The sequence below is a fragment of the Peromyscus eremicus genome, chromosome 23 (assembly GCF_949786415.1).
Source record: "Peromyscus eremicus chromosome 23, PerEre_H2_v1, whole genome shotgun sequence".
Taxonomy (NCBI): domain Eukaryota; kingdom Metazoa; phylum Chordata; class Mammalia; order Rodentia; family Cricetidae; genus Peromyscus; species Peromyscus eremicus.
The window spans coordinates 25,538,542-25,563,871 of record NC_081438.1 but is presented as its reverse complement, the minus strand read 5'-3'; the positions used below and the strand labels follow the sequence as shown (position 1 = coordinate 25,563,871).

The 25,330-nt window shown below is 54.8% G+C and overlaps 2 protein-coding genes across 6 annotated transcripts in view; both read right to left on the bottom strand.

Annotated features, from left to right (window-relative positions):
* Nucleotides 1-3,213: 3,213 nt before the first annotated feature.
* On the bottom strand, nt 3,214-9,307 carry Upk3b (uroplakin 3B). Its single transcript, XM_059249499.1, has 6 exons — nt 8,990-9,307; nt 8,697-8,846; nt 7,332-7,557; nt 5,487-5,566; nt 4,459-4,588; nt 3,214-3,485 (listed from the first exon to the last, which is right to left on the bottom strand). The coding sequence occupies exons 1-6, from the start codon at nt 9,069-9,071 to the stop codon at nt 3,326-3,328; spliced, it is 828 nt and encodes a 275-aa protein (XP_059105482.1). The 5' UTR covers nt 9,072-9,307; the 3' UTR covers nt 3,214-3,325.
* A 5,997-nt stretch (nt 9,308-15,304) lies between these two features.
* The window catches only part of Dtx2 (deltex E3 ubiquitin ligase 2), a 35,533-nt gene continuing 25,507 nt past the window's right edge, over nt 15,305-25,330 (bottom strand). For 3 of the 5 annotated variants that reach the window (XM_059248954.1, XM_059248956.1, XM_059248955.1), the window contains 6 exons: nt 21,505-21,642; nt 19,487-19,560; nt 18,811-18,969; nt 17,319-17,480; nt 16,610-16,699; nt 15,305-15,905 (listed from right to left, as the gene is read on the bottom strand). In XM_059248954.1, coding sequence (XP_059104937.1) covers nt 15,678-15,905; nt 16,610-16,699; nt 17,319-17,480; nt 18,811-18,969; nt 19,487-19,560; nt 21,505-21,642 — 851 coding nt within the window. In that variant the 3' untranslated portion in view covers nt 15,305-15,677. The remainder of the gene's footprint in view (nt 15,906-16,609; nt 16,700-17,318; nt 17,481-18,810; nt 18,970-19,486; nt 19,561-21,504; nt 21,643-25,330) is intronic. The other 2 variants (XM_059248957.1, XM_059248958.1) reach the window with 1 other exon arrangement.

Here is a 25,330-nt window from a genome sequence, read left to right as displayed (position 1 = left end):
GGAAACTTTGGTTGCTTTTAAGGCTCTCCATTTTCTTGCCCCATCCCTCTGAAGGGACTAGGGAGGAGGGAAGAGCCACCGGACACTAGAGCATGCTTAACTTTCTGCCTGCCGTCCTTCTACTGGCTTGAGACTCCAGGGGAAGAGGGGGCGTGTTTAGTTGTCTGTGAAGAAAGCTATTGATTTACTTTATATGCTGGTATATTTTAAACCAAACTTGAAGTTTCTTTCTTTGTTTTGTGTGTGCGGCAGTGAGTGGAGGTCAGAGGACACAACTTTTGGGAGTTAGTTCTCTCGTTCTACCATGAAGGTCCTGGTGACCAAACTCAGGTGACAGGCTTGATAGCAAGCACCTTCACCCAACGAGCCGTGTCACGGTGTCTCTGTTGGTGTTGGAACAACTCAGGCGGCTAGGGATGTAAATTTCCCTCAGGTCACTGGCAACGCCTGCAGGAATCTAGAACAATGATTGGAAACAAGTCTCCGGGCTGAAGAGATGGCTCAGTGGTCAAGAACACAGGCTGCTCCTGCAGAGGACCCGGGTTCGATTCCCGGCATCCACACATGCTGACTCACAATCCTCTGTAACCTCAGTGCCAGGGAATCAACCCTCTCTTCCGACCTCTTCAGGCACCAGGCACGAATGTCGCACACACACATACACACACACACACATACACACACACATTCAGGCATAACACTCACACACATAAAACAAATATTTTTTTAAAAAAATTTAAAGAAGGCTGTGTTATTTCCTATTGGAAAGGGGGGAAAAGGCATTACCAGGCAGATATCCCATATACCTGTCACTCTAGTAATTGAGAAAAGACCATGGTGAGTTCAAGGCCAGCATGAGCAAGATCCTATTCAAAACACACACACACACACACACACACACACACACACACCACACACGTGGATGTCCCCCCCAAAAAAAACAACTCCTTTACCTGGGAATCTGTTGGAACTTTCGCTGGGGCGGTACATTCATTTTTGGTGCATAAAGGTCTCCGTTTTCGTGTGTGTGTGTGTGTGTGTGTGTGTGTGTGTGTGTGTGTGTGTGTTATTTTGTGTTTGTGAATCTTAAACTTTGTGTATCTGAGAACGGTCTTGAACTCCTGATCCTCCTGCTTCCATCTCCCGAGTGCTGGCCTCAAAATCACAGTCCTTCTCATGCTTCGGGCACGTGCCGCCAAGTCCGCCCTACCCCATCTCCCCTCCATTCACTACTTCGTGGAGATTGCAAAGGCATACTCACGCCCCCGTGTGGCGGCGGCGGGAAGCGCCGCAGCCTTTGCAAACGCCTCCACAGCAAGCCACAGGGCACCAGGATCCCAAAGTCGGGGACTCTTTCCCAAGGCTAGCTGATCCTTGGGCCCCGTGAGAATACACTCACCTGAAAAATGAAAATCCCTTACTTGTGTTCGCGGGTGAGTGTGTGGGTGGAGTGCGCACAAGTGCCACCTGCGTGGAGGTCAGGGTCTGAGGACAGCCCCGTCTCTCCTCCCATGTGGAAACAACCCAGGTCTGCCGTCTCACCCGCCCTTCATTTTTTTAACTCAGCAAACACCAGTGATCCATAGACACCAGGACAGGTGCTGGTGAAGTGGTGGGATGGGGTAGGGGTGAGGTTAACCCTCTCCAATCCCAAGGAAGGAGGTTAAAACTCCTGGTCTACAGGGCCTTGGGCTTCCGTCTAGTGCAATTTCAAAAGTTGCTCCATGCTCTATGTTTCTCTGGTCAGTGGAACATTTGGCCCGGTGTAGCTTAGGTCTACACCTCCAGGGGTCACTTGAATGCTGGGGTGCGGCAGGATGGAGGATACGACTCTGACACAGGGGTTTATGGCTTGATAAAAATCTGGTCAACAGAGCGAGCTCCAGGACAGGCACCAAGACGACACAGAGAAACCCTGTCTCGAAAAACCAAAACCAAACCAAACCAATCTGCCACTGAAGCATATGCCGGGAGAGAGTCGCTGTGGCCACTGGATCCTGAAATGTGGCCGGGTCTCGCTGTGGCTCCCAAAGCACAGGCTGGTGGGAATCAAAGGACCCACAAGAGACAGCGTCAGGACCAGAGGCTGCACGCTCCTGTCACAGAGCCGGCGTGGGCAACACTCCTGCCACAATAACGTTTATTAATTTCCAAAGAGCTTGATCCGACAGGCCCAACGGGACATGGGGTGGGGTGGCTGCACAGTGTGGGCAGGCAAGCCAGTGGGCCTCAGGTTTGCCACCGAGGAGGACGGGATAGCTCTGCGGGCTTGACCTGGCTGAAGCCGGGAAGACACCCTTCCCCTGAGAGGATGGGGGTGCAGGCACGCAATGAAGTGGTTAACAGGAGCGCATGCGCGGGCCCTGCTGCCACGTGGCTACAGCACACGGGCGCCCCCGCGTGGTGATAGCGGGAACCACAGGCTTTGTCCTGGAGAGTTTTTCCTTTGATGGAGTGCTGTGGGCCCCAAAGAGCATGTGACCCTGAGGACAATGGGAGGGCATGGCATCTCCCCAACAGTAACAGATCCCACATCTGGACAGGTGTCAGTCTGAGGTTCAAAGCAAGGTAGACAGACTCCTCCAAGTCAGAACCAGCTGTGCCCGAGCCCGTGCCTAACCCTGTATGTGGCTCACAGCAGGTGTGCAATAAATGATGTGTGGAGTGAGCAGACAAGTGTGTGAACCCTCTCACTGTGTGTGGAGGGCCTGGGGTAGGTAGCCGAGCTGTCATTAATAACCATTTACACTCTCTACCCTTTACACCGGCGACTCCCACCCTCTGAAAGAGCCAGGCTCTTGAGACAGGGTGGGACATCTGCAGATGCATGCCAGCCCTGGTGACTGGGTAGGACAGAAGGTGGTCCAAGGCTCCTGTGCTTCATGATGGGCCCAGCCCAACGTACTAACTGCAGCAGAGCAAGGCATCCTCTGGGTTTTTGCTTGCTTGGTTGTTTGTTGGTTTTGAGATAGGTTCTGCTCTACAGCCCAGACTAGCCTAGAGCACATGACCCTTCTGCTTCCATGACCCTTCTGCTTCGGCCCTCTAAGTGTGTGGATCACAGCCTTGTGAGACCACACCTATCTCCTCCTGAGTTCTCCGAAGTCTGGTCAAGGTCGGGATGGACTAACCACTTCCTCTAGCCTTACGTAAAGGAAGTTAAGCAGAACCCACTCTGACCTTGACCATCTCCAAATGCACTTACAGACCAAGGCCTAGTGAGGGACAGAAACAGATACGAGGAGCTGTGAAGATGCCAGACCCCCCTACAGGCCCTGTGTCCCTGCTCTGTCCCTCACCCCAGGCCCAAGCTGCAGAGACCAGGCTACGGGCTGAGACTGGGAAGGGGATCCAGGCTAGGCTCACAGCCCACCGGCAGGGTGGCAGCCTCGCTGGGGGGGATGTGGTGCGTCATGTAGCGTTTTCCCATGAAGGAGCCAATCCGTAGCTGCTCAGGGGCTTCCTCGGGCCACCACAGGCTGGAGCTGCACATGACAGAAGGGGAGAGGCGAGTTACATCCCAATCCAGAAGATGTCACATGACAGCTATGTATGTCCCCTTCCCCAGCATGCTCACCCCTCAGTCTGTCCCCTCACCGACCGGCCCTCCTTTTTATTTGGTGCACAAAATGTGTAGTGTGTATGTGTATGCACATGGGTACACACGTACGTGTGCGTGTGCGTGTGCATGTGGGGAGACCAGAGGTTGAGTTGAGTGTCTTTCTCGATCTCTCTATATTTCATAAATTTAAAAATATATATCGGTTGGGGGGTGCACATGCCACGGTGTGTGTGGAGGTCAGAGGAGGAGTCAGGAGTCAGTTCTCTCCTTCCACCATGTGGGTCCCAGACAGAGGTCCCACCCAGGTCATCAGGCTTGGTGGCAAGAGCCCTTACCCACTGAGCCAGCCGGACAACCTTATCTTTTTAAGACAGAGTCTTTACCTGAAACCCTTCACGACTGGCTGGCCACAGATTCTAGGGACCTCCCTCCCCTGGGTTAGATTTACAGACACTCACAACCACATCTGGATTTTATGCGGGTGCTGGGGCTCTGGACTTGAGTCCTTGTTTGTGCACTGAGCCCTGTACTTACTAAACCATCTCCCCAGGTCTCTCTTCCCTCTGTATTGAAGCCAACTGGAGAGGCACCTCCTCCAGGTAGCTATCCTTAATATCTACCCCAGGGGCAGTTACCAAACCACTCCAGGGGCCCCTGGAGAAAAGATAAAGGCCAGGGGAGGAGCCCCAGCAGAAGGCACAGAACCCGACCCCGTCTTCAGGTGAGCTCCTATCACCCAGGTGACAGACGCAGAGTGGAAATTCTCTCCACACTGCCTGGAAGGCCATGAGCCAGCTCAGAACTGCGGCATTCATGAGAGGACTCCAGGATTGAGGGATCAGGACGGGGAGGGGGGTTCCAGGCAGAAAAGGTGCCCTCGGGGTGTCATCACTCACAATCGCATTGTCCAGGCTGCCAGGAAAGCCAGGAGCAAGAGGCCGGCCAGGGCAGAGAGGATGGACGTAATGACGATCATACAGCCGCTCCGCCTCCCGGGCCACGTGTCAATGGAGCTGGGGGATTTCCCTGCACACATAGGAATCATTCAGAGGCTGCCCACCCACCCCAAGCCTGTCTATCCCTCACCATTCAAGTTCAACGTGCTTCGAGGCTTGGATGAGAGTCTCCCAAACCCACCTATCCTGTCCATTTCCACCAGCCTGGATCCGCCATTGTTCCAACCTTCTACACTGGATTCACCTTCTAGACTATTCCCTCCAGTTCCTCCACCACTGCCCACACGCAGCAGGCAGATCTGGGGACTCACTTTGTCTCCATGTTGGTCCCTATGTCTGAAGGCACTCAAAGCCTTCAGATGACAATCATCTGTCACCCCACCCAATTGCCTTGGTAGCCTGTCTCTGAGACAACCACCACCCCCAACACTGGCCTCCACCTGGAAGATGATGCCTGGGCCCTTCTCCCTGCAGTAGAGAGAACCTGGGGCTGATGAGGCAGGGGCTGGGCAGCTAAGCAAGGGTTCATAGATGATGAGCTAGGACTGGTGCTACATGTCTGTAATCTCAGCTACCTGGAAGAATAAGGCAGGGGATCTCAAGGATAGGCCATCCTGGGCTACAGAGGAGAGTCAAAGCCAGCTTGGGCAACTCAGACCCTATCTCAAAGTAAAAAGAGGGCTGGGGATGTACTTCAGTGGTAGAATACCTGCCTAGAATCCCCCAGTGAGGGGCTGGGGTGTGGCTCAGTGGTAGAGCAACTGCCTAGAATCCCCAGTGAGGGGCTGGGCTGTGGGTCAGTGGTAGAGCACCTGCCTAGCATGCATAAGAGTCAATGTCTAGTACTAAAAACAACAACAACAACAAAGGTTTAGCACCATTATGATGGATCTGACCCAGGTCTCACTCTACAGCATAAGGTTCAGGTAGAGGTTAAGTCAGTCTTCAGTCCCTCACCCCAGCACTACCTTGGTGGAGATAAATGGGATTGGACCACTTCGTCTCAGCCTTGGGTGGACCACTGGCATCCATCAGAAGGAACTTCACGCTGGAGACAGAAAAGCAATGGGGACAAACGTAAGACTCGGATGTCTCGATCGGGGCATGGTGGCACAGGCACTCCGTAGGCTGAGGGAAGAGGGTCCTAAGTTCAGTGCCTGCCTGGCTACATGGCAAGACCTTGTCTCAGAAGAAAAGGTAAAGATGTGTTGAGGATTCAGCTCAGTGGTAGAGCCCCTGCCTAGAATCCCCCAGTGAGGGGCTGGGGTGTGGCTCAGTGGTAGAACACCAGCCTAGAATCCCCCAGTGAGGGGCTGGGGTGTGGCTCAGTGGTAGAGCACCTGCCTAGAATCCCCCAGTGAGGGGCTGGGGTGTGGCTCAGTGGTAGAGCACCTGCCTAGAATCCCCCAGTGAGGGGCTGGGGTGTGGCTCAGTGGTGGAGCACCTGTCTAGAATCCCCCAGTGAGGGGCTGGGGTGTGGATCAGTGGTAGAGCACCTGCCTAGAATCCCCCAGTGAGGGGCTGGGGTGTGGCTCAGCGGTAGAGCCCCTGCCTAGAATCCCCCAGTGAGAGGCTGGGGTGTGGCTCAGTGGTACAGCACCTGCCTAGAATCCCCCAGTGAGGGGCTGGGGTGTGGCTCAGTGGTACAGCACCTGTCTAGAATCCCCCAGTAAGGGGCTGGGGTGTGGCTCAGTGGTAGAGCACCTGCCTAGAATCCCCTAGTGAGTACTGATCTCTGGAGACTACGGGGCCACCCATATGAGAAGAAGGTAGGCCTCTAATTAATAGCCCTGGCAAAGGCAAAGAGATGGAGGTAGGGGTATGGTTAGGGCCTGTTGGGAGCCTTGAGGGCCTGGACAGTAGGGAGGGGGAGTACTTGGCTCTGGGAAGAGAGCATGGTGTGCCCAGTAGAGTGGAGGGAGCCAGCACTGGTGGCTGATGGGAAGAGGGCAGGGTGGAGCGGCCGGGAGAAAGGTGTTATGGCCAGCATTGATAAAGGAACAGAGGGAGGCTGGATGGACAGAGGTGCCATCTCCTGAGACTCCGTTCTGCAGTCTGGGCTCCCACTGTTCCGAGGACACCTGGGATCTTCATCTCATGATGGACCCTGAAAAGAACCTTGTTTGAACTCCAGCACAACAGGCCTCAGTTTCTTCATCTGTACTATGGGTTGGGAAACCCACGTATTCTGTCAGATCTGCTTATGACCAGAAACAGTGATCTCATCCTGAAACCCACCTTCCCCTCTTAGGACACACTTGGAAAGAACTCTCTTTTTTCTTTCTTTGAGGTTGAGTCTCATGTAGCCCAGGCTAGCCTTGAATTCAATATGCAGCTGAGAATAACCTATACTCCTGGCTTCCCTGGCTTCTCACCCTCTTGAGTGCTGAGATTTCAGGCATGCACCACCACTCCGGGTTTATGTGGTGCTGGGATGGAACCCAGGGCTTCACAGATGCAAAATAAACACTATCACCTTAGCTACACCCCCAGCCAGATGATCTTTTGCTTAACACAGTCTTATGTAGTAGCTTGCCTCAAACTCATTATGTCGCGGTAGCTGGCCTTGAACTCACGATCCTCCTGCCTCTGGCTCCAGAGTACTGGGATCACATGAATGTGTCACTATGAAAAGGTCTTTTTGATGCCCCCACTACTCAAAGAAAGTAAATTGCAGCTAGCATGGGGGAGGAGCTGTGACTGGCCAGCATCCAGAAGAAGGTCCCTAGCTGCAGGGTCTGAATCTGGTCCAAGAAGTCCCGCCTTCCTCCCTGAAAACATCCAATCCCAGGGCAGAGGCTCCGACAACCCACCTGTAAGGCCCCTGACTGGGGAGGGGAGCGTTGCAATAGGGTTTCTGGTAACAGCCGGAGTCATGGCCCACTCGAAGCACCGGGACACCTCCACTGCCACCCGTGGGATCCTCACAGGGCAGCTGATCCAGGGACAGGGGTAATGTCATATAGTGGCCGTCAGTCAGCAGCTGTGGGGAGGTCGGGATCTCAGCAGGGGTCTGCGGGTTCTGGAAGTCCCTGGAGACTGGAGGAAAAAAGGGTCAGGTAGAGGCAAGAGCAGGGGCCGTGGCTGTAGCTATGTTATGTGTACGAATACAGAAGGATGGTGAGAGGTCAAGGCGCTTGCGCCAAACCTGGCGACCTGAGTTGGATCCCCGGGACCCTTGCGGGAGAGAACCGACTCCCCCAAGCTGTCCTCTTGAATTCCACGTGAACACCCCTGGACCGACATATATGTAAAACAATTATTTTAAAGGAATAGAGAACAGCTGACTGTTTCTGTCCCAAGAAGTGACCTGCAGAAGGCACGGTCTAGGCCGGGCGGTGGTGGCGCACGCCTTTAATCCCAGCACTTGGGAGGCAGAGCCAGGCGGATCTCTGTGAGTTCGAGGCCAGCCTGGGCTACCAAGTGAGTTCCAGGAGAGGCGCAAAGCTACACAGAGAAACCCTGTCTCGGAAAAAAAAAAAAAAAAAGAAGGCACGGTCTGATTTCTCCAGGTGACAGAACGGGATATCTTAGAGTAGGGCTTCTCAACATGTGGGTCATGACCCCTTTGGGGGTCGAACAACCCTTTCACCGGGGTCGCACATCAGACATCTTGCATATCAGATATTTACATTATGATTCATCACGTAAATTACAGCTATGGAGTAGCAATGGAATAATTTTATGGTTGGGGGCCACCACAGCGTGAAAAACTGTATTAAAGGGTCACGGCATTAGGAAGGCAGAGGACCACTGCTTTGGAGTGACCAGTGTCTCTAGAGGGCAAGCTGTGATTTAACACGCAGTTGGTAGAGTACTGGCCCAGCCATGCTAAACCCTGGCCTCTGTCCCCAGTACCACATGAACTGGGTGTGGTTGTGCATGCCCACCATTCCAGAACTTGGAAGGTGGAGGCAGCAAGATCGGAAGTTTAAGGCCTTCCTCATGGGCTACAGGAGACCCTGCCTCAAAGAAAAAAGAGGGAGAGGCGGTCCCTGTTGACCTTGGAGGACTTTTACCCACCTGGGGCATAGCACATACCGGGCCAGTCTCCAGCCCCAACCCCCACACCCAACACCCAGAGACAAAGTCAACAGTGCCATCCACCAAGAAGAGCTCCAGGTAGCCCCTCTCAGCCTATGCCCCTCACCCGAAGACCCCCGGTCCTCACCACACACCATTACTGAAAGCCACCACCAGCCACACGGTGTCGTTGGCTGAGGCATGCTCATTGAAGACGCACCGAGGCTGCTCCAGACAGAACGTGGTGGCGGTGACCTTCCCTTCCAGGTCCCAGGCTGTTATCTGCGGCTCGTAGGGAATCAGGTCTATGGGGGACAAAGGCGAGAAGCAAGGAAGACGTGGCGGGTCTGCGGGCCTCCCCTCCCCCACCCCTTCTCCCAGTTCAGGAGGTGGAATGGGTTCCAGCTACCCCAGGTCTAAGGGAGTCCATTTCGGGAGTTGCACTCACCCAGACTCAGGCTTGGGGAGAGCCACACCAGCACCAGGAGGAGCAGAGGCCCAGGGTGAGGCTGCCTCCGGGTGAGCCCCATGACTGCCAAGCACTTGCCCCGGGCAGAGGCAGGCTTGGGGGCTGGCCCTGTTACACCCCACCTCCAACACCTCTGGCCTACTCTGGCTGTTACTCAGGCTGCCGGGACAGCAGGAAAGACCTGAAAATATGAATTCACCCCTTCCCCCTCCCAGCGCGTCCAGCCCATCACGGGGAGGGGGAAGGTGGGCTCTTGTGGGGGGCGGGGCCTCCGGGAGAGGGGCCATTTAGGATCGGCCTTCACAGGACCTCCAGCCACCCCCACCCCAGGGCTGATGACTAGACTGTGGTACCACCTAATTCCCTGCCCCCGGGAGGGAAGCCCCCCTCCTCTGTCTGAACCACATACCTGAGATTCCTGAACTCTGGGTGCCAGGAGCCACCCTCTGGCCATCCATCCCCACCCAGGAATGGTGGAGCAAGCTTCGGGTAGGCTGGCCTTGGCAGCTCCCGGACACTGCTGCCCTCTAGGTACCCTGTGCGCTCCCCTGTGCCCCGTGGATCCACATTTTCCCCAGCTCTGAGCCTCCAAGGCCTTCTCTGGGGCAAAAAACTTGACCTCCGAAAGGACAGAACAAGTCACGCTTTTCACTTACGCAAACCCTTTGAATCACATTCTATGTAGTTTTACATTTTTATTTATTTATTTATTTATTTATTTATTTATTTATTTATTTATTTATTTATTTATTTATTTATTTCAAGACAGGATCTTGCTGTGTAGTCCTGGCTGTCCTGGCACTCGCTCTGTAGACCAGGCTGGCCTCGAACTCACAAAGATTTGCCTGCCTCTGCCTCCCGACTGCTGGGAATAAAGGTGTGTGTGCCACCACCACCCAGTTTATTGATTGATTGATTGATTGTTGAGGCAGAGTCTCCTGTAGTCCAGGCTGGCCTCAGACTCACTATGTAACAGAGGCTGACCTTTGAACTCCCGATGCTTCACTTCCCAACTGTGGGATCACAGGTGGGTACCCACCACAGCTCTGATCTACACCGTGCTGGGATGGAACCCAGCGCTCTGTGCATGCTAGGCAAGCACTCTGCCAACTGAGTGACACCCCCAGCCCTCATTCTATGTATTTTTTTAAATTTGTTTTTCATCCTGACCAAAGTTTCCCCTCCCTTCTCTCCTCCCAGTCCTTTCCCTACACCTCCCCTCTGCAGCCCGCAGCATCCCACCCTCACCCCGCCCCCGCCCCCAATCCACTCCTCCGTTTCTATTCAGAAAAGGGCAGGTCTCCCATGGGTATTGACAAAACATGGCATATCAAGTTGCAGTAAGACTAAGCACCTCCCTATGTATTAAGGCTGGGCAAGGTGACCCAGTATGGGGAGTGGGTCCTCAAAGCCAGCAAAAGAGAGACAGCCTCTGTTCCCGCTGTTAGGAGTCCCACAAGAGGGCCAAGCTACATAACTGTAACATGTACACAGAGGACCGAGGTCAGTCCCATGCAGACTCCCTGGTTGTCGGTTCATGTATTCTTTATATATAACTCATAAATACTGCTGTAAGACCCGCAGGTCAGTGACTCATGTGTGTGTGTGTGTGTGTGTGTGTGTGTGTGTGTGCGCGCGTGCGTGCGCGCGCACGCATGCAAGCCCTTGTTTTTGAGACAGGTCTTGCTAAGAATCTCTGGCTGGCTTGGAACTCTTGCTATGTAGTCCAGGCTGTCCTTGCATCCTGTCCTCTTGCCTTAGTCTCTCAAATTCTGGGATTCAGGAGTGCAGGGCTATGCCAGCATGCATGTGCTTTCTTTTTTGTTTTTGCTTTTGAAGATCTGGGTTGGCACACAGGACCGTGCGTGTGTTAAGCAACCATGCTGGGTGTGACCCCCTAACTTACAAAAAGAAAAAAAGGGGGGAAAAAGGTATTTTTAAGTTGCACAGCCATCAGTACTAATGTCAAATCCCTTTTATCATCCCAAATGGGAAGACTGCCTTAAATACTTACTCCTCAGTCCTCCCCACTGCTCCTCCAACTCAGATCGACCTCCTGTCTTTCCACACTTTGACTATAACCGACATTTTATCGCCGTGGTTTTTATTGTTGTGTTGAAGTAGTGAAGACTGACTGACGTAGGACTTGGAGCATGCCAGGCAAACACTTCACAAAGCTGTAGCCTCAGCCCTCTTTTTTGTTATTTATTTTGTAGTGCTGGGGACCAAATCCAGGGCCTTGCCTTTGCGAGGCAGGCACTCTACCACTGAGCTAAACCCTCAAGTTCAAGGAATTGTCGAATCAAGCTTTTTTTTTTTTTTTTATTTTTTTTTTTTGGTTTTGTTTTTTTGGTTTTTTGTTTTTCGAGACAGGGTTTCTCTGTGTAGCTTTGTGCCTTTCCTGAAACTCACTTGGTAGCCCAGGCTGGCCTCGAACTCACAGAGATCCGCCTGGCTCTGCCTCCCAAGTGCTGGGATTAAAGGCGTGCGCCACCACCGCCCGGCCGAATCAAGCTTTTTTTTTTTTTTTTTTTTTTTTTGGTTTTTTCGAGACAGGGTTTCTCTGTGTAGCTTTGCGCCTTTCCTGGAACTCACTCTGTAGACCAGGCTGGCCTCGAACTCACAGAGATCCGCCTGGCTCTGCCTCCCGAGTGCTGGGATTAAAGGCGTGCGCCACCACCGCCCGGCCGAATCAAGCTTTAAAACAAAAAATTTCTCCTGGGAATTGGACTCAGGGGCCTCCTGCACGTTAAGGGAGTGATAGCCCCAACCCTCTCTTTTCACTTTGAATTTTTTTTTTTGTTTTTTTTTTTGTTTTTTTTCGAGACAGGGTTTCTCTGTGTAGCTTTGCGCCTTTCCTGGAACTCACCTTGTAGACCAGGCTGGCCTCGAACTCACAGAGATCCGCCTGGCTCTGCCTCCCGAGTGCTGGGATTAAAGGCGTGCGCCACCACCGCCCAGCTCACTTTGAATTTTGAGACAGGGTTTCTTTATGCTGCCCAGGCTGGGCCTTAAACTCACCCAGTAACCAAATCACAGCCTTGAACTTGCCATCCTCCTGCCTCCGACTCATGACACAGAGAGCTGGTGGGCCTTCGCAACCAGGCCTGGGTTGTGGGTCTTATTCTTATTTGTTGTTCATTCTGTTTACTTGTGCATGGGAGGAGGGTTTTGTGCCATGGTGTGTGTGTGTGGAGGTCAGAGGTCAGCTTGCAGTAGTTCTTCTCTTTCGACAATGTGGGACCTAGAGATGGAACTAGGGTCATCAGGCTTAGTGGCAAGTGCACCTACCCAGTCATTTTGCAGGCCCTTAGCTTATTTTTCTGAGACAGGTCTACGCCACTCAGTATCTTTTTTTTTTTTTTTTTTTTTGCCCTGGTTGTCTTGGAACTGGCTTTGTGGAGAAAACTGGCCTCGAACTCAGAGAGATGTGTCTGCCTCTGCCTCCCAAGTGCGGAATTAAAGGCATGCACCATCATGCCTGGAGTTACTCTGTATCTAAATTAGGGTTTTCTATCGCTGTGATTAAACACCATGACCAAAAGCAGCTTGGGAGGAAAGGGTTTATTTTAGCTTACAACTCTCAGGCTACCTCCATCACTGAGAGGTCAGGGTGGGAACTCAAGGCAGGAACTTTGAGGCCAGAACTGAAGCAGAAGCCACAGAGGAACGCTGCTTACTGGCTTGTGTCTGATGGCTTGCTCAGCCTGCTTCTTTTAGTCCTGGACCACCTGCTCAGGGATGGCACTGCCCACAATGGGCTAGGCCTTTTCACATCAATCATGAATCAAGAGAATGCCCCCCATGATTGCCCACAGGTCAGTCTGGTGGGAGTGTTTTTTTCCATTGAAGTTCCTTCTTCCCTAATGTATCTAGCTTTCTGTCAAGTTCACAAAACAAAAAACCACCACCACCACCAAAAGAAACCTAACCAGGACACCAAGGCTGGCCTGGGACTGGGATTCAGGATCCTCCTGTCTCAACCTCTGAATACAAGCCACGCCACGTCGCCTGGGTTCTCTATCTGGCATCTTTGCAGGACTCACACACAAGTGCTTCACTCCTTTTTAGGATGAAGATCCTGTCACATGCAAATACCAGCCTTGTTTTTTATGGGCAGTTGGGGGTTGGGGGTGTTTCTTTTTGCCTATTAGGAACGTTGCTACACATATTTGCATACAACTTTTTTTGTGTGTGGGCATGTTCCCATAAAATAACCCTCTGTGGATCCCTGGGAATGAAACTCACCAGTCATGTGGTAACCCTATTTATGAGGAACTGTTGCCCAAAGTGGTAATATTTTACATACCCAGCAACAATGGGTAAGTGGCCAATCTCCCCACCCAGTACTTCAGCAGTCACTTCTGATGTATTGGAGATATACATATACATATACATATATATATATAAATTTTTTTTTAAATTAACTTATTCTATATCCTTACGTTGGTGGAGACCTCTTCCCTGCCTTGTCCTTTGGAGGGCTGATGATAGCTGCTCCAGTGCCTGGCATGTATCTCCTGGTTTTGAGTTACAACTGCCAATCAATCAATCAATCACATAACATTGTTTCAGGTACTGGACAGTCATTTACCCCACTTTGGACATGGTATGTCCATTGCTTTGGGGATGGGGAGAAAAAGCCTCCAGTCCCTGTGACTGTGCGGGTATGTGCGCATGCCACTGCCCTCGGATGCCCTGAAGCTGGAGTCATCAAATTTGAGTGCTGGGAACTGGACTCAGGTTTGTTTTCTGCAAGAACGGTATGTACGCTTAACTGCTGAGCCATGTCTCTAGACCCTGTTGATTTTTTAAATTTATGTGGGTGTTATGTGTGTGCATAGGAGGGCCCTCCCGGGGTTGGAGGTGGTTGTGAGCTGCCCGACACAGGTGCTGGAAATCAGTTGGGTCCTCTGGAAGGGCAGTGCGTGCCCGGCTGAGCCTTCTCCCCAGGTGCCGGCCCCCTTGTCCCTGCTCTGGATACACTCCCTCATCAGGTGTGTGACTGTGGCATCTTCTCCCGGAATCTTGCTGTCCTTCAATGGCAAAGCTCTAAGGCTCCATAAGGGCCCAGAGGGTGACAAAATTTGGGGACGCATCCCAACTGCTGTCCTGCGTAGGCAGCGTAAGGACTGGAGTGAGTCACAAATGTGGTCTGAGGGCAGCCAAGTCAGGGCTCTGCCAAGGAAACCGACGACCTTTTCCCCAGGGCTCACTTACACCGTGGGCACACAGTGTCTCTAGAGCCACATGAAAACGTTCTTTGAAAATCAGAAGAGGAAGGGGGGGAGGAAGTGTGTGGGAGGCAGAGGTTGTGGGGAGCACTATGAAATGCTGTCGTCTGGAGAGGACACAGCCACTCCACTCAAAGTCACAGCAGCTATGGTCACCTGTACAAGATGAGGTCTATCCACACTCCATCGCGGACAGGGAAGGGTGCATGAGGCTCCAGCCCTACCTGAGGAGCTACAGGCAGTGGTTGCTAGGGGAGAGGGAGTCATTTGTCCCCCAGTGGTACAGCCAGTGCTAAATTGCCCATGTTCCTGTGAATAATCCCCTTCCATGTCGGTGCAAGCAACTCTAAGGAAACTTGGTTACTCACAAAAACAAGAAAATACAACAGGGCAATGAGAGGGTAACAGGAAGTGAAAAGGACAAAAATCAGGGAAAAGAACGAACCTGTCATGGGCAGTGGAGTACACCTGTAATCCCACACTAAGGAGGCTGAGGCAGGAGGATTAAAGAATGGCCTCCGAAGGTCCCTGCCCAGTCACTCTACCTCTGAGCATCCTCATCACTGGGAAGCATGGGGACCGCACACTCTGTGTGTACAGCACTTTGTAAAGCAGGCTGTGTAATAAGGGGTAGCTTCTCCAGGACCACAGTGCTGAGACCACACAGCAAGGAGCACGTTTGTGCATCCAAGAGTCTCTCCGCTGAGCTCGGTCCTCGCTTCCTAGATGTGACTTGAATGAGCATCAAGATGGCTCCCTGCTCCACACAGCAAGTGTGCCATACAAAAGGTCATATCTCCCATTCACACACACACACATGCACACACACAGTCACACACACGAAGATGGCTTCCTGTTCCACACAGCAAGTGTGCCATACAAAGGGTCATATCTCACATTCACACACACACGCACACGGAAGATGGCTTCCTGTTCCACATAGCAAGTGTGCCATACAAAGGGTCGTATCTCACATTCACACACACATACACACACACACATACATACACATACACACACACACATACATGCACACACACACTTCTCCACAGACACACACTTGTTGGCTTTAGGGTCTTTATTGCAAATAAAATCTGAGGTATGAGAAGCTGACCAGAAGCTGGGAGGGTAGCCCCTGCTCACCCCTTGCTGGGTCACCAGCCCACCAGAGGCTGGAAGGCCCTCCCATCTGTGCACTGAGGTAGCTCCAGCTTAAGCCTCCACAAGTACAATACTGAGGGCGCCTGCCCACTTCCCAGGCAGACCCCAGCCCAGACAGGAGGGTGGCAGGAGAGGCAGGGAGAAGCCCTAGCTTCAGGAGGGGTACATCCTGCACCCCAACAAACATTCTCGCCTCTCAACAAAGGCACACCTTCCTGCCTACCCACCCACCCAGGGGCCGCTGGGGCGGTCGCCAGAGGCAGCCTGAAGACTCACTGCTGCCCCAGGCAGTCCTCGGTGACTCCCTGGGCAGCCAGCTCGGCTAGCACATTCTGCAGGTAGTTGGGGTCTGGATAGCCGTGTCCTGTCAAGTTCCGGTCCATCTCCGTCTTGTGGTGGATCTCATTCCACACGACCGTGTCTGTCTCGCCCGTGGTGTTAGACGTCCCCACGGTGAAGATGAGTCGTCTCTTCCAGGCCACCTTCAGGAGCTCCAGGACCTGCCAGGGAGAGGGTCTTTGACAGCCACTGGGGCTCCGCGCTGCCACATGGCCGCTGGCCCAGGCGACGGGCCCGTGCAGCCCCAGGCACTGGAGCACACGTGTGGGGGCTCCTGGAGCGCTCCACACCAGCCTTGCCCAGCCCTCTCCATCTTGGCACTACCCTGGAGTCGGCCTTCCCTCCAGATCTGACTGGACCAGCTGCCCCTCACTCCTGCAGGCCTCCTGCCCTCGTCATGGCCTCCACACACAGCTGGGCGGTAGAGGCTCCACAAAGCCGATGACCTGAGCTCGATGCTCAGACCCACGTAGTGGAGAGGACGGACTGGCTCCAGGGCTAGCTTCTGATTCCGCAGGAAAGCCACGGCACGGCCCCTGCAGCCCCGCACCCCCAGCAGCCAGGAGCACTCCACATGCTGCTGCTTAAGAGCGCTGACCTGCGGCACCCTGGAGCTTCCTCGCCCCGTGCTTTGGGCCCGGCCCTTCCCCAGGCCCATCGCCAAGGCCCCGAGAGCAGTTGTTCTGTGGACCTGGAAGCTTCTTCCTAGCCCACAAGTCCTTGCTGAGGTCCCAGGCTGGCGGGTGTCCCTAGTCTCTCCTGAGGCAGCCCAGCTCTCCTCCTGGAGCTGGGCTGGAAGAGCCAGCTCACGGTGGATCCCAGGGGAGGGGAGGCAAACGGGGTGGGGACGGGGTGGGGACTTTACCTTGCGCCCTTGAGGGTTATCTGGCAGGTAGCACTGCCGGGGAAAGCCTCGGGCTGTGAACGGCTTCCCAGGGCTGGGGTGCTCCGGTCCCTGTCAGAGGAAAGCAGACAGCTTGACGGCAGAACTGTGGCCGGCTGCCGCTCACAGGCCGTGGCCGTCTCATCCACAGCCTAGCCTTCCAAGCTGGGCCCGCTCCTGTGCCAACACTCAGTCAGTGTGGCCTCCTAGCCACAGTCACCTGTCCATAACCTGCACCCAATGGCCTGGAAACTTCGTTCCTAAGGACACTGTGAACTCTGCCAGGGACAAGGACGGGCACTCCTGCTCCTCTCGCTTTTCCTCATGGAGCCCTGGAGTGGGATGCTCCACGGAGCCTCAGTACCAGGACGCTTGGCAATAAGGGTCCTGCCCCTCTTCAGCCTTCCTGCCCCACACCCTACCACCTGCACATGCAGGAGCCCCAACTGTTCCTCATGCTCTTCTGCCCAGACCACCTCAGCTCAGATGTCTCCTCCTGTGGAGAGCCTTCCCTCACTCAGAAGGGCCGGAGGCCACCTTCTCTTTCTTCCATCACCCAACCCCCAGCACTGCCCCAGGCAGGGCCATCCCGACCCTATACTGGACGGAGATATTGAGAACACAGTGAGCAGGAAGAGGGTGCTCAGGAATGGTGACTCAGCCAGGTCCCTGGTGGGGAGCTGGCCCTCACCTGGATGCCGTGAGGGATGTTGTAAACAATGAGTATAGTCCCGCAGTCCTCGTGGCCTGGGAGAGACGCGTGGAACCTGAACACCTCCATCTTTCCCCACGGCTGTGTTCCAGTCTTCTCCCCATAGATGGTTTTGCAAGAAGGACACTGTAGACTGCCGTCCTAGAGGACAGGTGTGACGGGCTGAGCTGGGGCGCCCAGCATACCTCAACGGCCAGCCGGGGCCAGATGGCAGGGGGTCAGCGTGTTTTCCTCTGCCCCCCCCCCCCAGCCTCTCCTCACAGAAACTGGACCTCAATGGTGAACGGAAGAGGCTAAACTGGGCACCACAAACCCGATTCTCACTCAACTGGCACGGTACCGGGAGACGGGCACATGGTAGGGTCACAGACCTCCTGCACAGGGCTGTCATGGAGTGTACAGGAACACGGGGCCTCAGCCACTACAGTGTGACCTGGTTCCCCTCCCACCTCCTCCCACCCCCTCCAACCCCTGACTACACTCCTCCACAGGGCGGCAGCTCAGTCAGGCCGCCCCCTGTGAGAAGGGGCCTGGACGCTGCAGTCAGGAGTGGGTCAGGACCCTAGACAGAGCCCTACTTTTGTCTTTATTTAGCTAACTGTTGATTAATGTGTGTTTCCGAGTACGTACGCGCACCTGAAGGTCAGAGGACAACTTTACAGAGTTGGTTTTCTCCTTCCACCTTGACATGGGTGCAGGGCGGGACTTGTACAGAAAGCTCCTTTACCTGCTCAGCTATTTCACCTGCTCTGTCTGTCTGTCTGTCTGTGAGGATCTTATGCAGCACAGGCTGGCCGTGTACTCCTGAGCCTTGGGCATCACCCTCCTAAGTGCTGGGAAAGCAGGTGTCCATGCTCGGTGCCCTGAGTTTTTTATCTGCACATGGCTGACTACTCAGGACTGTCATAGGAAGGTATGAAATGCGTGGAAGTGGTAGTGTAAGGGAGACATAGGCCTAATGCTCAGAGGAGCCTAGGATTCCTCCCTGAGGCAAGCTGGAGGAGTCATGTTGGCCATACTCCTACAGCTTGGGGTGGGCCTCAGGGACCCGATATACATTCAGAAACATCTCTAAGCCTTTGGCTCTTTTTCTGCTGCTGGGGGTGGAACCCAGGACAAGTGCTCTACCACAGAGCCACACCCCAGCCCCTCACTGGGGGATTCTAGGCAGGTGCTCTACCACCATGCTAGACTCCTAGCCCAGGCCCTTATTGGTCTAAGCGGGAGTGAGCCCATGCCTTTCAATAGCCTGCTGCTGTACGAACACCAAAGATCTCTTGGGCTACTTCTTTGTTGTTGTCTTGAGACAGGGTCTCTCTACGTAACTCAGGCTGGGCTAGAACTTTCGCTCCTACTGCCTCAGCTTCCGGAGTCCTGAGGTGACAGGTATGTGACACCATACCCAGAGGCCACAGGCCGACATGGGCTGTGAGGACAGGTCACCGCAGCCCCACCCAGCCCTCTGTGGTACCTTGTTCCCATTGCAGTACATGGCCAGCAGGCAGAGCAGGTGGAAGGTATGGCCGCACTTGGTGAGGCGGCCCGCAGCCATGGGCCCGAGGGTCCTGCTGTCAGCCATGTCACTGTACCCGGAGGCCACAGACAGTTTCTCCATACAGATGATGCAGTCCTGCAGGAAGGCACACAGCACATGCTTGCCACTGTGCAGCCACCCCAGCATTCCCACGCCAGTACTGGGCCGCAGTGAGCCAGTGCAGGGGTGGGGAGGAGTCTTGGCTCTGTCAGAAGGAGGGAATGCTAGGCCTTCGGAGTCAGAACAGGGGACCACAGAGCCATCTCTCCCCTCCGTTCTTGAAGGGCCACAAAGCGAAAAGAACTCTAACTCACCAACCCAATGGTTCTCACTAGAGACAAGAGCCAGAGAGGAAAGGGTGTCCCTTGGAAAAGGCCACCTTGTTCCTTCACAAAGCTGGCCTAAGCGGAGCTAGGCTCGACAGTCATGCTTACCCCACAGGCCTGAGGAAGCACACTGCTCAGGGCGTCAGCCTGGCCGTGAGGTGAGACTGAGCTCTGGCCACCTCATCTTGGTCATGTCTACCCAACCCTAAAATCAACACCGGGTCTGGAGCACACCATCGGCCTCCTGCGGGCCCAGAGGGCCAGGGTCCCCCTCCCAGGACACATACCTCATCGGGGGTCATTCTCAGCTCCTCAGTGTACTTTCTGATCACGTGCTCCGGCTCGGGCTTAGGCGCCCCTTCTGGAAGAGAGCAAGATGTGAGTGCTGTCCCAGGCCTGCGGGGCGGGGAGGGCGGTGCTGAGTTAGGAAGCAGGCAGGCAGAAGTCCCAGCTGCCAGGAGGGACCGTTAGCAGGGCCGAGACAGGAAAAGTTAGCTCGAGAGACAGGGCGGCCTCCAATGCAGGCACAGGATGCCGACACCCAAGCCAGGCCACCTGCTCCGGGAGGACTGGTCCCAGGAGGCAGAGGGTCCGCAACAGAGCAGCAAGTCCCCGAGCCATGCCCCCAGGACACTACCCCAGAAGTGTCAAAGGGCAGCCTTGAGAACAGAGGACCCCAGCAGATCCTGCTCAACTGTCAGCACTCACACGGACACCTCAGTGACAGAGGGAGTGAGTCTAGTGGGTACGGAGCGGGGGCAATGTGAGCATCTGTGGGCACTGAAAACCCCGCCACAACACATTACCCCGCTACACACATCTTGGGACTGGAGGGTCTTAGTCACAAGCCCACTGGACTCTGAAGCCTAGTGATCCGGAAGTGGCTGGCTGTGCATGAGTGCGTGAAGCTGAGGGGAGCCCTGAACCAGGGACTAGACATCTCCAAGTACAGAAGAGTTGGGACAGAAAGGGGGTCAGGGAGAACAATGCAGCCCTGAACCCCACTGTCTACGCTGAGGTCACAGTGAGGTTCCCGTCTGAGGCCATCTTGCAGCCTTCCACTTATGGCTGAAAAGATTTGTATGAGCGAGCCGGACTGCAGGACCCTTCCAGACCAGAGAAGCAGGTGACAGCCACATGGAGAGGCAGCTTAGTGCAGAAGCTGGAATCAGGGAAGTGAGGTTTGATTCTAGTTCATGTGCTATGACCAAATCCTACCACCTCAGACACAGACACCCAACAAGTTGTCACTGGTAGAAGTGTGAGTTGTCAGCTCCTGGACAATACAGAAACCAGCAGAGGGTGCCATGTACACCCCATATGTGCCCTATAACTCACCAAACACACACATACAAGAGACACTAGACACACACACACCCCTCACAATCCCTGCAAAGTACTCACACTCTGGCCACTGGCAAGAAAACCAGACAAAATGATCAACAGTACAGTTGCTGCCACACAGGAAGGACTTCCCCTAGATCAGGGGGCCTTTAGAAAAGCCCACATGGTGGTACATGCCTTGAGAGGCAGGACTGAAATGCCAGGCTAGCCTTGGGTGGACAGCAATACTTATCTCAAAAACAGAAGACAGGAAGGCCCTGTGGCTACACAGACCAGTCTCTGGGTAACCTCTGACTTCCCTCTGCTCAGAATCAGCTGAGTATCTTGCTGCCTGTCTGCCCACACAGCCTTCTAGAGCTGAAAGGAGCCTCAGTTACCGGCATTTCTCAAAGTGGGCCGACCAGCCACATCAATCCCATGAGAGTCACCAAACCCAAGTTGGCCAGAGGGACTGCCAAGGTCTGTCTTCTTCACAAACAAACCGAGTGTACTGAGAAGTTGCCGGCCTGCCCTGTCCACAAACGTGTCTCTACAGAAGCAGAAGGCAAGTGTGTGCAGCGGGCTGGGACTTTCAGCTTAGCTGGTAGACTGCTTGCCTAGCATGCAAGAAGCCCTCCCAGGGTTCCAAACCCAATACGACATGTACTGGGTGTGGTGGTGCACGCCTGTAACACCAATGCTTAGGAGGCGGCAGCAACAAGATCAAGGGTCAAGGTCAGTGACGTGCCCTGAAGAGACAGCGGTATGATCGGCAGCCAGGTCGGCACTGCAGTTCCAGGGCCTCAGTAACAAGCCCGTCGCCCACCACTACTGAGCCGGTAAAATGCCAGAGCCCGGCAGACAAGGGCGGGGAGAGGAGGTGCAGAAGTAGAGAAGGGCCATGGAGGGCAGAGAAGAGAGTCCAGGCAGCGAGATTTGGAGGAAGCTGAGCAGGGCTAGAGTGTGTGTGAACCGGAACTACCTTTCACGGACATTTTCCTCAGCCTCTTAACTGAGCTGTGACCTTTAGAGGCCGGACGGGAGGCAGGAGGGCCGGTGGGCCGGGGTGCGCGGCTAAGACACACAGGGAGTCCAATGGCTGACAGCACACTCGTCATGCCTGCACGGGTGCGAGATCAGACATGCAGAGGACACACGTTAGGAGGAGGCATTCCGACCCGGTGCTCAGGACCCTGCTGGGAGTGAAGTGGTGACGTGGGGACTGGCCATCAAGACCGGGCATCTCCCCAGGAGCGGGATCTGGTCACTGGAAGGGTGCCAGGGCCTCCCCAGGCTGGCCATGCAGTACTCCAGGCCAGACCCCAGAGAACCTGGACCCCAAGTTCCCCAGCATGTGCCCACAGCATGCAGGGAGGGGTGTGAGGACAAGGTGGCTTTAGGGAGCAGGGGCAGAACAGCCTGGTGCCTCCTGCATGGCACTGCCCCATGACAGGAGCAGGGAAGGAAGAGACTGGCAGGGTGCAGCCAAGCTGTGGCAGCAGGGGCAGTCCCAGCAGGGCAGGCGTCCAGGGCCTGAGGTCTTCCCTGGACTCGGCTGTCCACAGCCTGTCTGGACTGAGTAACAACGGTGATGGCTGACACTAAGTGTCAACCCGACAGCTCTGGAACCACTGGGAGACAGCGCTGAGCCTCTGGGCTAACTGAGGTGAAGACCACTCCACGGTGGGCTACACTGTCCCCTGCGCCACGGTCTGGACTGAGGGACAAGGAGGAGAAGGAAGCCACGCCACCTGCAGACCTTTCTCCGGCTTCCCGACGGGGTGCTTTCCCACCACGTCTCAGACTGTGAGACGGAAGAGCCCAATTCTCCTTCCTCTCTCCCTCCCCAGCTCTCCGTCTGCTGTGCTGTGACAGCAGGAAGTGACACACAGCTGACACAGTGGTCCAGGGACTGCTCCCCACTGAAGCCACCCCAGGGCCAGCTGGGGCCTCCTTCACCACTAGGAAAGAATCCGCACTGGGCCGGGGTTGACACTGGACAGGCTACTATCTCCAAACCACAGGCCTGCCCCATCTTGGGGTCCACTTTTCCGAGATGGACACTTGATGCCCCCCCCCCCCCACTCCCTGGTAACCTGACACGTCCTGGGATAGAACGCTCTCTTGCTGGAGGTCCTGTCCCTGTCACACTGTCAACCCACACAGAAACACAAGTCCTCCGGGATCTGAGTCTGGGTCCAAAGCACCTCCTTCCAGGAACGGAAGCCCCGGCTTCTTAGCCACCTTGAGAGCACTCTCCTGGTCCTGGGCACAGGCCTGCAGGGCTGGCCCAGCCCTCCCACATGCCATTCCTTCCCAGGACAGGCTCCCAGAGAGCAGAGGGGCTGCAGAGGGGCTGAGGGGCATCCAGGGCCACAGCTCTCGACTAGGCAGTGAGCCACACTGGGGACAGGAGCAGAGGCCAGCGGTGGCTGGGCAGCGGGGCTGCGGCAGGCTGGGGATCATGTGGTGGCCTCTCGCTGGGAGGCTCCAGAGCACACAGGACAGGCTTACCGGGTGGAGCCACCCAGTTACCAAGGGTCACCCATTCCAAGGATGTTCCCGGGCTCAGATGCAGTTCCCACAGGAAGTAGGGGTGCAAGCGGCAGGAGGAGGAAGGGAGTAGGGATGGAGTAGCTTTTCCTTCTGAGAACCCCGACACTCTGCAATGGCCCACTGAGCAGCATCCTGCTCGGGTGTCACGGTGACAGATAGGCTTGTGATGGTTAACACTGCCAACCCGAGAGGATCTAAAATCACCTGAGAGACAGCATGGGCATGTCTGAGGAGGAGATTTTAGATCAGGATAGCTAAGGTGGGAAGGCCTACACTAACCATGGGCAGCAGCATTTCACGTGATCTTGGACTGAATAAAATGGAGCAAGCCAGCTGAGTACCAGCAGTCAGCTCTCTCTGTGTCCTGACTGTAGGTCATGTGACCAGCTGTCTCACACCCTTGCTGCCACACTTCCAGTGGGCTGCACCCCCGGAACCATAAACCAAGACAAACGGCCTCCATCCTTAGGCTGCCCACCAGGTATTTTGCCACCCTGACAAGGAGAGTAACTAACACCGCGATGCTTCCCTCAGACCCCAGACACTGGGCAGGAGTCCCCCAGCAGGCCGGCGTCACTATACACACTGAGGGTGACAGCCATGCATGCCATCGCCCCCTCAGCCTCTGTACTGTGCTCCAGGCTCCTTCTTTGTACCCAGCAGTCTGAAAGCCCTCAAGCTTCTTTTAGCTGGTACCATTCCCTCAGCACGGGCCCCACAGGATAAGGATGCCACTGACCCACTCCCGTCTGCCTCGCCTCCTGGCAACACCCTTACGTCGGAGGTGTGGTGTGTGTCTGCAGAGGCATCGCCTGGAACACCACTACCAGCCCCCAGGAACCAAGTCTCAGTAGTCCTTTCCCATCCACCACAGTGCTCAGTCACCAAACACCTACATCAGAATGAAGACGCCTGGAAAGGAGTAACCTCTGGGCTGGGGATGTGGCTCAGCCAGCAGGGTGCTCGCCCAGCACTCACGACATCCTGAGTTCCATCCTCAGTGCTCCGTAAGATGGGCATGGAGGTGCGGCCCTCTAATTCCAGAGGACACTGGGTCCCTGGACCACAGTTACTGAGCGGTGTTAACGGCCATCCGGTGCGTGGGAACCATGCCCAGGTCCTCTACGAGAGCACCAAGTGCTCCTGACTGCTGAGTCACCTCTCCAGCCTCCCTTCCTCTTCACACACCACACGACTGGCAAGTGACCTCAGAGGTCCCCAACAACAAGGTGTTATAAAGCACCAGCATGCGTGGTCCCAGCGACCTTCCTGGACTCCAAAGGACCTTTTCATGTCCTATTCAGTCTCTCCCACAAAAGCCAAGCCCACCCACCCTTCCTGAGCACAGCTCTCCTGAAATGGACAGCCACAGGCCCAGTACCTCTGGACTGTCCCACCTGTCTATGCCACAGCCACCAGCCCTGTCCAATGCTCTTGCCATATGCAGGACACCAATGCAACACAAAGGAGCTGAGGGTGCACTGTGTCCTAGTACAAGGTGGGTACAAAAAGACTTCAAACCAGACAGGATTCAGGAGGCTGCGGCAAGAAGACCAATACTGAGATTCTATCTCAGAACAAAAACTGTAATCCAGCTGTCACGGGGCTGAGGTATCCGGCTCAAGAGTTTAAGGCCTACACGGAATCCCTCCCGCAAACAAAACAAGACCAAATTAGGGGGAGGGATGGAGTTGGCAGAGTGTGTGCCTGACATGCCCAAAGCTCTGAGTTCCACCTCAGCCCCTCACAAAGCAGGCCCAGTGGTGTGGGTGTGCCTAGCTTTGCAATCCCGGGGCTGGAGCCAGGGACAGTCAGATTCCAGGGGCTGGCTAGTTAGGGAGTCAGCCAGCCTAGCACACCCCAAGAGTCCCAGGCCACCAAGAGACTGATTAGATCTTACAAACCAAGGTGAACGGCTCCTGAAGAACAGCACCTGAGGAAGTCCTCTGGATCCCTCCCACATGCACACTCACGAAACAAATCAAAAGACAAAATGCCAAGACCTAGGGGCTGGAGAGAGAGCTCAGCTGTTAAAAACGCTTGTAGAAGATTCGGGTTTGGTTCCCAGCACACACATGGCAGCTTATAACCGCCTCTGGTTCTAGTTCCAGGGACTCCGACGCCTCTTCTGTCCTTCCAAGAACCTGCACTCATGTGGTAAACATACACACATTCAGGCACATACATATACGTAATAAATCATGAAACACACATACACACAAGACCTCACTAAGGCCAAAAGAAATGCTCTA

Bases quoted from the DNA above. Each gene is read 5' to 3' on its own strand.
- Upk3b (XM_059249499.1), bottom strand. From the start codon at position 9,071: ATGGGGCTCACCCGGAGGCAGCCTCACCCTGGGCCTCTGCTCCTCCTG. The intron at 7,558-8,696 runs GTGTGTGGTGAG...TTTTTCCTCCAG, and splicing joins GGTGGTGGCTTTCAGTAATG to TCTCCAGGGACTTCCAGAAC. The intron at 4,589-5,486 runs GTAGTGCTGGGG...CTATGTGTGCAG, and splicing joins TCCCATTTATCTCCACCAAG to GGAAATCCCCCAGCTCCATT.